Raw genomic sequence first — 10,722 nt, 5'->3', positions numbered from 1 at the left:
AAAAGATTTTATATCAAATTTTATAAAATTAAATATTACTTAAGGTATTATACCTTGTAAGTTATTTTATATATTTTAAATAAATATTGCGTTGATTTAATTTTTTATATTAAGAATATACCAGATTATTTATTAATAAATCCAACGATATATTAAACTAACATGAAATTATGTATATATCATATATGTAGCATATAAATTTGTACCAAACTAAATTATGGAAGCTTGCAAGAATTATAATTTATAAAAATGAAAAAGGCAATCTAAATCCAAGAGCTAGACCCAAAATCACACTAATATAACTAAATTATAATATTTATATAAAATAAGTTAAGAATAAAATCATACATAATAATTTTATTGATATGTACTCTAAAAATATATATTTAGATTATCACTTAAAAAATATTATGAAAATATATAAATTTTAAAATTTTAATATATTTAATAATAATAATAATAATAATAATCTTAATATATATTTTTAAAACACTTTTTTAAATATGTACATAACAATGTAAGCCTGCTAAAATTCTATTGGTTATGAATAATTCTTCCTTTTCATCAACTTCCAAGTCTTATTTTCCCCCAATGAAATTCCAAAGGTTTCTGATGGTGTTGCCATTATGGTAATTAAAGTTGAAAAGGAAGGGCAATGATTGTATGACGTCAGCAAGACAGCAACCTCCACTTTAGCTGAATGGCCATCACTGCCTCCCTGTTTAGACCACACAACACTAATAATACACTAAACAAGAAACAATTAAAAAAAAAATTTAATGTATTAACAGTAATTACTAAATGTTTTTTTTCTCCATTAAGAATTATTGAAGAAAATAATTTTCCATGTAACCATAACTATTTGACAATTTTGATAGATAAATTATTTTATTGGTTCTATCTAAATTAAAAGAGGAATTGGAGGTAGGCACAGAAGAAGATAAGAAAATATAATTAACAGAGAAAATAATAATGTCATTTTAAATTTTTATATTTTTTGAAAGTTTATCTATCTTATATTTAAAAAATACATGTTAAAATTATAAATTAAAAAAATTATTAAAAATATAAAAATTTAAATTTAATATATTTATTTTTATTAATTAAAAGAAAAAATTTAAAATTATCCTAAAAATATATTAATTAAATTCTTTTTTATTGTATCTTATATGAATTCATAAAAAAATAATATTATCAAAATAGAAATAATATTATCATCTTTCTTAATAAAGAATGACGCTATCAATTTAATAATAGTATTAACATTTTTCTAATGGTTATTCCTTATCTTATTTTAGTTTAGTTAATATGTGTTTTTATGTGTTTTAAAACACGTATTAAAATTAAATTAATGTATTTATTATTTATATATTAAATAAAAATTTAAATCTTTTTAATAATATAATTTATTTTTTATATACTAATAATGTAAAAAAATTTTACACATATATTTAATTGTAGATTATTACATTATTAAAAATATTAATTTTTAAATTTAAAATTAACATATCATTTACACATATAAATTTTATTAAATAATTATATAAATTTATTTATAATTTATACTATTAATATATGAAAATTAAAGTATTTATAATAAAAAAAATCTATCATGTTAGTTAAACCTATTTTATTTTCATCCATAATTTAATTGAAAAACTTTTAGGACTAATAATTTTTAATATTTTTGGTCATTATTTGAATAGCACAAATAATAAATTATTTTTAACAAATAAAATTTATTAATTTATGTATTTAAGTTTTAAAAAATATAGATATAAATTATATTATTTATATGTATAAATTTTAATAAATATAAATATAAATTATATAATTTTTTTAAAAATACTATTTATATATCAAAATCAACTATTAAAATCAACCACACATATATTTATACATATATTTTATATTGTAATTAATTTTGGTGACTGATTTTGATGTACACATAATATAATCAATATCTTTTATATGTAAACTTTTTATAAATACAAGTACAAATTATTATTAATAAAATAATAATAAAAATAACAAAAAATATTAAAAATTATCAAAATTTATTATTTTTTAATCATTTATTAGTCATTACTATTTAAAAACATAAAATAAAATATATTATTTAATCACTAAACTAAAGAAATTAAATTAAAAAATTAAATAATTATAAAAAATAATAAATTTTAATATTTCTAACAATTTTTTAAAATAATAATATTTACTAACTAGGCTGCAAGCTGCATTACTTAATTTAATTAGTAGATAGAGCGCGTAGAGGCAATGAGGCTACAAGGAATTCTCTACAGTGTCTGAAAACCCATTTTCAGCTTCTTCTCTTCTCACAACCCGACAAAACTCTTCTCTTTCTCTTTCTCTCTCTGCTTCAGTGGCTGTAGCTCGTAATTTTCCGTCAAAAACCTCACCTTTTTCGATTCCCTTTTTTCCTCTCATTCATTCTCCCTTCCCCAATCGTCTTCCATTTATTTCCCATTTCACAGAACCACACACACACACCAAAACGACCCTTTCAAACTTCAAACAAAAACACTAACACCCCCTCTTTTTCCATTCTCCACAACACTGACAAAGATGGTATCTCTATACAAGCTTGAATCTCGTGGGATTGTATAGCCCACAACATAAAGCTCTCAACTTTCTTCTCTCTGCAACTTTCCTTCCTCCTTCTTTTCTCTCTCAAGCTTCCTCTGCCGGAGGATGGCATGCCGGCGCCGGGAACTGATCGTAGTGAACTTGGATCCAGAGAGGAAGCTAAGTGGAGGCTTGAGGACCAAACAAGCAGGGAGAGGATCCTGCCGTGGAAGCTAGTCTTCGCTTCAAGAACTTGCAGGAAGAAGAAGAAAAAGAAGAAGAAGAGAAGAATGCAACTTGCTTGGTTTTGACCCCTTTTCTCTACTTTCTCTGTTGCTGAATGCTAAGTGTTTCAACGCTGTTTCGGAAGATTAAAAACCGAAACTTTAAGCCTTTTTGTGGAGCCCCTTTTTGAGTTCAAGCAGAAAACAGAAATGGGGTTTTTGTTGAAAGAAGCTTTGAAGACTCTCTGTGCTCGGAACCAGTGGTCTTATGCGGTGTTTTGGAAGATCGGATGTAATAATTCCAAGTAGGTTTCCCCAAAACTAAAGAATTGATTTCAAATTTTGTGTTTTTCTATGTTTTGTTTTTTGGCTAATGACTTTTTTTTTATTTTTTTTTATTTTTGGTGTTTTATGTTTTTAATGTATGTACTTTATTGGGAACCAAACGGTGGGATCGCATCCTAAATTCGTATATTTAGATTCTGTTTCCGGGGTAGGTTCGTTTTCATGATAAAAATCCACATGTTAGTTCCTGTTTTGGAACTTTATGTGTGTGCCCTTTGTTGCTTCTGTTTTGCTATCAAGAATCTTACTTATTTCTTTTTGTGTTTTTAAATTTACATTTTTTAAAATATAGAAAAAAATAAACAAAATATAAAGTTTGTTGTGTATTGCTTTGCCAGGCGCACTATCTATTGATTCAGTACTTGATTCTTCCTTCTTTGGTGTTGTTTTGGTCTTTGTTTTCTTGTTCCATTAAATGAAAAAGCTGAACTCCATCCATGCTTCTTCAGAAGCTAATCTTCTGATCTATCCATGTCATGTTAATAACTTATGTGATGCAGTGTTATTAGGTTCTCTTTTGTTTTTAATTGAATTATAATTGTGATTATCATGCTAATACGTTCCCTAAATTTCATGAGCTTAAAGTATCCAAAGCAAAACAGGAGAAGGAAAACAAAGGTTTTTTCAGATCAAAATCTTAAATTTTATGTCTGCACCATAGAAATAATTATAAAATGGACATACAAAATTTGAGATTTTCCTTTTTGTTTTTTTTTTACCTTAAGCTGTTATGGTGTGACCTTTAGTTGATTTAAGCCAATCTGAACACATTAATTCTAATGTGGTTTTTTAATAAAATAAGATAAAAGGAGAGGAATGAAAGGAACTCCCTCTTTTTAATATTGCATCTTACTTCCTTTAAAACCTTCCGTTTTTGACTGAAACATGTAACTAATTGTTGCTTATCTGCAAAGTCATAAATTGCTTTCACACCATCTATATGCTTTGGTTGTTGACTTTGGAATGTTTCTGTTTTAGTTAAATTAAGTAATAAGTAATTAACTGTAGTTTGACTTTGCAGGCTGTTAATCTGGGAAGATTGCTACTACGAACCCTTGCCGTCTCCTTTTCCGGCAAGCGTTGCCGGGGAGGGAAGCTGGTTTTCTTCGGAGTCTCAGTTGTCGCAGCTAGGAATTCAGGACGAGGACAGAGTCTGTTCTTTGATTAACAAAATGATGGTGAATAATTCAGTCAATATAGCTGGTGAAGGGTTAGTGCTTTCTCTTATTGCCATTTAAAAGTTCATTGATGTCCTAACTCTTAACTCTTGTTGTTTTAGTTGTCGTTCCGATGTTGAGTGCTGCTTTTTTCTGTTGCCAGGATAATTGGACGGGCAGCGTTTACGGGAAACTACCAGTGGATTCTATTGAACAATTTTACAAGAAATGCATATCCACCTGAGGTATGTGGATGATCTGCATCAATTAATAGAGTAATAGAGTTTCTGTAGAAAGGAAATTGAGCTTTGTATAAGCTTAACTATTATGAAAAGTTGTGTGATAGGGTTCATATATTGCATTGGTAATGGTTGGAATTGATAAACTTATGAATGAAGTTTGTGTGTTCATTTTAGGTGTATACTGAGGTTCATCACCAATTTTTAGCTGGAATACAGGTTTGTGATTTAGATTATGCCTCACATTTCGCTGTAAACTTATTTTATTTATTTATTTATTTGTTATAATTACTAATTCTTGATAATGCATTCTTTTCTGTCTCTTTCTCTGTTCAGACAATAGTGGTTATTCCTGTGCTTCCGCATGGTGTTGTACAACTTGGTTCTTTTTTACCGGTAAGCCCTTTCCTTTTTATATTTTAATTTTAATGAGATTGGTACAATGTCTCAGATTATTTCTTGCCATAGAATGAGATCATGGTGAGAAAGCACAGAATTTTTACTCACTATCTTTTACACATGTCGAGTAATAAGATTGCATTATAATTCACTCTATCTTGATCTCAATTGCACGAGTCATGGGTGATTTCATTTGTTGATTCATTAAACGCAATTTGAGTTTTTAGTGAATTTAAAGTATAAGAAGCTTGATGCTTACTCAACCTACAATATCTGGTTTGTCATTGTGTCTAGTCGGTCTATCTTTTCTTCGACTAATCCAGCCATACTTGTTACTGCAGATAATGGAAAATATTGGATTTGTGAATGATGTGAAGAGCTTGATCTTACAATTGGGATGTGTTCCTGGTGCCCTTTTATCTGATGATTACTCAGCAAAACTTTCTACCATAAGTCTTGGAAAACCTGCTAATGTCGGTATACCTGTGTCTGTTGATCCACCAGTTGTTACCCCAAACTGCCCTCCTTTTATAGCCGGTGGCTCGAACCAAGCAAGTAATTCATCTCATGTTCCAAAGTCTATTGTTCAACACATAAATAATTATGACGGTTTGATAGTGACGCCTCAAAGCCGTAACATAAACCAGATATCATCCAAATACCATAATGAACCTTGTAAACCTAATGACCACTCAATAACCGAAACAAACGTCAGTGGCCAACAAGAGAGTATGGTTGTGAAGGCTGAAGCTGAATTGATGCCATCAAATTTCAGTTCATGTATGCAAAAGCAATCTGGTTCTTATAATACAAGATCTGCATACAATGATTTAGCCAGTTTCCGCCAACCAAGTCTCGGTGATTGCAGCCTTAAATACATGGAACAGCAAATCTTATCTGGAGTTGGGAGACAAAGTCATGTTAGTCCTAATATGAACACATCAAGCACCTTAAATATGGCTCAACTGAAAACAAATAGCAGCCGTATTCTCGGATGTGTCCACAGTTCTCCAAATTCTTCAGTTCTTGGAGGAGTCCCAACATCTGGTGGCATGACTAATCTTATGAGGACAGAAAATGTTGGCGTTGGACTTAAAAATGATAGATCAACTAGAGCTGGCATGCATTCTGTGTCTAATTTGACCAATCAATCAGTAACCACTCACATGCCTTCAGAAGATTCTGATCAGAAGAATCATACTGTTGATTTAAAGCGTGCTTATGATGCTCTGGCTTCGTTGGATCAAGGGCTAGATGATGTGATGCTTCAGGACTTTAAAATCCCATCTCTTCATCTTGAGGAGCATGTATCCATGAACGATCACATCTCGGGGTTTGTTGGTGATTGTCTCATTAAGGATGCTGCTAGTCAACATATGATGGGAAATGCTAAACATGAAGAAGCTTGCACTCAACCTCCATCGAGTGACGACCTCTTTGATGTTTTAGGTGCAGATTTTAAAATGAAACTGCTGAATGGAAACTGGAATACGTTGCTTGCTGATGAACCAGGTGCCGGTGCTGAAAACTTGGATAACAAGCCAACATATATGAATATGCATGGAGCTCCAAGTAGATCGATAAGCGAAACAATATCAAGCAGTGGTATCATCTCTGCCACCTGCACTGACAACCTCTTAGATGCTGTGATCTCAAGGGCTCAATCTGCTTCTGCCGGGAAACAGAATTCCGATGATATGTCATGCAGGACAACAGTGACAAGGACTAGTACCTCCTCAACTCCTCCCTCCCCGGCCTGTAAACAAGTTCTGTTTGATGTTCCCAAGACGGGGGACAAGATAGGTTCAGCCGAAACCAGTTCTGCTAAGAACACTTCCATTTATGGATCTCAACTTAGTTCCTGGATTGAGAATGGGAGCAGTGTGAAGTGTGAGAACAGCGTTTCGACTGGATACTCTAAGAAGCCAGATGAAGGTAAATCAAACCGTAAAAGGCTCAAGCCTGGAGAGAACCCCCGCCCTCGACCCAAAGATCGCCAAATGATTCAGGATCGTGTGAAAGAGTTACGTGAAATTGTGCCAAATGGAGCAAAAGTATATAGCTTTTCTCATGTTCTCTTATATCTCAATCCAAAATTTCTTATTTAAGTTTGTATACTAATGCTTAGATTTTCTCTTTAATTTCTTGCAATAACAGTGTAGCATAGATTCACTATTGGAAAGGACTATCAAGCACATGCTTTTCTTGCAAAGTGTAACGAAGCATGCCGACAAGCTGAAACAAACTGGGGAGTCTAAGGTATAGACATCATCTGCTCTTTTCGCAGCACAAGTTGAATTTTATAGAAATAGTTATGATAAAGAAAATATTTTAAATTTAATTGGCAATGTGTTATATATCCAGATTATTAGTAAGGAAGGTGGATTGCTTTTGAGAGATAATTTCGAGGGAGGAGCGACGTGGGCGTATGAGGTTGGTTCACAGTCAATGGTTTGCCCTATCATAGTCGAGGATCTGAGTCCCCCGCGTCAGATGCTAGTTGAGGTAGTTATCAATGCTTTTATAATCTTATGAAATTCTTTTGGCCATAAAATATTTGTGCCACCTTTTAAACCTGTTTGCTTTGATTACTTTCAGATGCTTTGCGAGGAGCGCGGTTTCTTTCTCGAAATAGCCGACTTAATCCGAGGACTAGGCTTAACCATCTTAAAGGGTGTCATGGAAACTCGCAATGACAAGATTTGGGCGCGCTTTGCTGTTGAGGTAATACTCCAGAAAATGAAATAACTAATAATCATAAGGGTGTGTTTGGTTAGGATATAGACTATACAAGTGAGAGTTACAATTTCAACAATGAATGAACTTTATACATAAAATAACATGGGGAGCTCATTCAGGAAATTGTATACACCATGCTTGCCCCTAACCAAACATGCCCCAAGTATAATAAACTGTTCATACATATCATAACGTCCATTTTTACTTTCTCAGGCAAATAGGGATGTAACAAGGATGGAAATATTCATGTCGCTGGTTCGTCTTTTGGAGCAAACAGTGAAGGGAAATGCATCTTCATCGAATGCAGTCGACAACATGATGGCTTATCATTCTTTTCCACAAGCTACCCAGATACCAGCGACCGGTATGCCTACTAGTTTGCAATGAGCCACCTGCAACTTGATTGTTTTCTTGGAACGGATGTGTGTTGAGAGCAAGTTTTAAAGCACTTGCAATGACCGATATCAAATCTAGTCCGAGAGTTCGGCAGGCGATCCTAACTTGGTCTAACTGCAACCTTCTTGAGCCTTTTTCGATTTGACCGGCCTCATTCTGGAGGAGGAGGATGTGTCTAGTTAAGTTAATATGCAATCAATCCAACTTTGAATAATTTATATGAATGTTTCCTCCTCTCATATGACTTGCCTCCAATTTTTTTCCTGTTCGAGTTGTGAAATGCGCGTCGCAGCTGTTCTGATGATGTATAGATGTTGTAGGATTTGGAAATGGGGGTCAAGCTATGCTCTTTGTATTCCCTCTTTTTTCTCCATTTTTCCCCCTTGGAGTGGTGTGATCTTGCCTTTGTCAAACTTAAACCGTTATGAATTTCAGCTTTGTGTGGTTTGTAATGTAAATGTGGAATTTGTTTTAAATCGGATTGAGTAGACAATTCTTGGCGTCTCCTGTTGCTAAAGTTTGCTAGTGACAAAAAAAAGCACATTTTCTTAGTTTGAAGTTTACTTGCCATCAAGAACTTTTGCCTAGCCCTGTTTGACCTTATGAGTGAGGTATTTTTTCTTCCTATTGAATTAACTTTGTTCAACATGATGTAAAGATAATAACTGAAAACTGTTGCATAATTTAACATGTTGGATTAAATTGTTTAATATTTTAATATAATAAGTTCATATTCTAGCTATTAGTTTTATGCGACAAAATATCAACTTGAGAGTCGAAAGTTTATATTACGGACAAAAAAAAGCTTTTAATTTGTTAATGTTGTTTAAAAAACAAGTGGGTTTACCAATTGAGTTTACCATGCAACTTTGGTATTACCGAATAATCAAAAATCAAAATTCAAAGAGTAGATTTTGTCTGTGAAGGGTAATGCTATTGTCGAATTGAAACAGAGAAGTAGTCAGGCAGAAAAGGCATGAAGCATACGTTACTTGTTTAGCAAGTCAGGTTTACGGTTAGAATAGGATTAGTTATTAGAGGTAATTAAGGTAGTTAAGACAGTTAGGCCTGTAACAAACTCAGTTAGTTACTGCTGCCAAGCACCTTTAAATGGTGACTCGTGTACTGGAATCAAGTTAAGCAATACAGGAATATTCATAATACAAAGCGGTCGAACTAGGTATCTATGACTATCATAATTCATCTTTTAATTAGTCATTAATTATTTTTAGATATTATGTCTCAAATCTTCACTCATATATTTAAAATTTAAAATTACATCTCCTCAAAATATTTAAATTTAAATTTAAATCTAACGAAACAAAAAGAACAAATTGAAATTAAACTCTAACCAAATTAAAATTAAAATAATTTATCAAAATTAATTTTTTTTGTTCTAATTAATAAGAGTAATTAACACAATTATTTTTGGATGAGTTTCGGATGTATTAAGAAATTATTTAGTATGCAATTTTATAATTTTGGATATATTATAAAATCATTTTTATTAAAAAAAATATACATATGGATTTGAACGAATTTTGGATGTGTACTAAGTATTTTTTGTATTATCTTATTATTTTAAATGTATTAAAAAATTATTTATATTAATAAAAATATAAGTACAAATTTAAATAAATTTTGGATGTATACCAAAAATATTTTATGTATTATCTTATTATTTTAGATGTGTTATAAATATATGTAAAATAATAAAAAAAAAACTACCACAAAATAATCATGCGAGAAAAAGAAAAAAAAAATAATGTTCAAACACAAGCATATGGAACTAAAACATAATTGGATACAAAAAGGAAGATGTGATATTTTTTAGTTGATAAGTTAATTTTGTTATTTGTTATTTTGGATTTAGGGTTGGCAATGGATAGGGTAGGGTACCCTACCTGCGGATTGAAAATTTTATTAAAACTTTACCCTATCTTATCCGCGAGTTGAGAATCTCTAACTCTAACTCTAACTCTATCCGCATCCTAAAATTCTAAATTTTATCCTACCCTACCCTACCCGCAGAAATATCAATTTTTTTAAAGTAAATATAAAATTCATTCATTCCAAATTTCATACATACTAGTAAAATAAAAAATAAAAAAACTAATGCTTTAAATTATTAAATTAACTAATTAGTTTAGTGATTATTCATTTATTATAAGTCATTACACGAGAGATGTTGTGAGTTTAACTTTCACCTCTTTTATTATATACCTAATTTTTATAAAAATATGTATTATATATGGGTGCGGATAAGATAGGATAGGGTACACTCTAAATCCGTACCCCACCCTATCCACAGACATATCCGAGACATATCCGAACTACCCTACCCGCAGACATATTCTTCGTCACAGCTCTTCCGTCAACATCTTCGCGGTTTGCCGCTCTTCTGTCAACAAGTATCAAGTTCATGTTGAAATAGGTTCGAAACATGGATAAAAACCATGATGAATAACGTGATTTTCAATGTGGAGTTGGTGACAGTTAGCATAGGTTGAAACTAGAGAAAAAAAAAAAAAAAAAAACAAGTGATGGGTACGTAGCATACTCAAGTACTACAATCCTTGCATGAGTTTTTGCTGCAGTTTGGAATCCTAAAAATTCTGCATTGTTCAAAAACCCTGT

At 31.5% G+C, this 10,722-nt stretch overlaps 1 protein-coding gene across 1 annotated transcript; it reads left to right on the top strand.

Moving 5' to 3' along the window:
- Positions 1–2,276: 2,276 nt before the first annotated feature.
- LOC107629784 (transcription factor LHW) lies at positions 2,277–8,602 on the top strand. Its single transcript, XM_016332670.3, has 10 exons — positions 2,277–3,115; positions 4,177–4,365; positions 4,476–4,557; positions 4,729–4,770; positions 4,888–4,947; positions 5,292–7,004; positions 7,108–7,209; positions 7,315–7,455; positions 7,549–7,674; positions 7,903–8,602. Exons 1-10 carry the CDS (start codon positions 3,021–3,023, stop codon positions 8,074–8,076), a joined length of 2,724 nt encoding a protein of 907 aa, XP_016188156.1. The 5' UTR covers positions 2,277–3,020; the 3' UTR covers positions 8,077–8,602.
- Positions 8,603–10,722: the final 2,120 nt, after the last annotated feature.

The sequence above is a fragment of the Arachis ipaensis genome, chromosome B3 (genome assembly GCF_059453495.1).
Source record: "Arachis ipaensis isolate K30076 ecotype BB chromosome B3, ASM5945349v1, whole genome shotgun sequence".
NCBI classification, from domain to species: Eukaryota; Viridiplantae; Streptophyta; class Magnoliopsida; order Fabales; family Fabaceae; genus Arachis; species Arachis ipaensis.
The sequence above is the reverse complement of the archived record's forward strand: the minus strand, read 5'-3'. Positions and strand labels throughout refer to the sequence as shown.

Bases quoted from the DNA above. Each gene is read 5' to 3' on its own strand.
- LOC107629784 (XM_016332670.3), top strand. From the start codon at position 3,021: ATGGGGTTTTTGTTGAAAGAAGCTTTGAAGACTCTCTGTGCTCGGAAC. The intron at 7,005-7,107 runs GTATATAGCTTT...TTGCAATAACAG, and splicing joins TTGTGCCAAATGGAGCAAAA to TGTAGCATAGATTCACTATT. The intron at 7,456-7,548 runs GTAGTTATCAAT...GATTACTTTCAG, and splicing joins CGCGTCAGATGCTAGTTGAG to ATGCTTTGCGAGGAGCGCGG.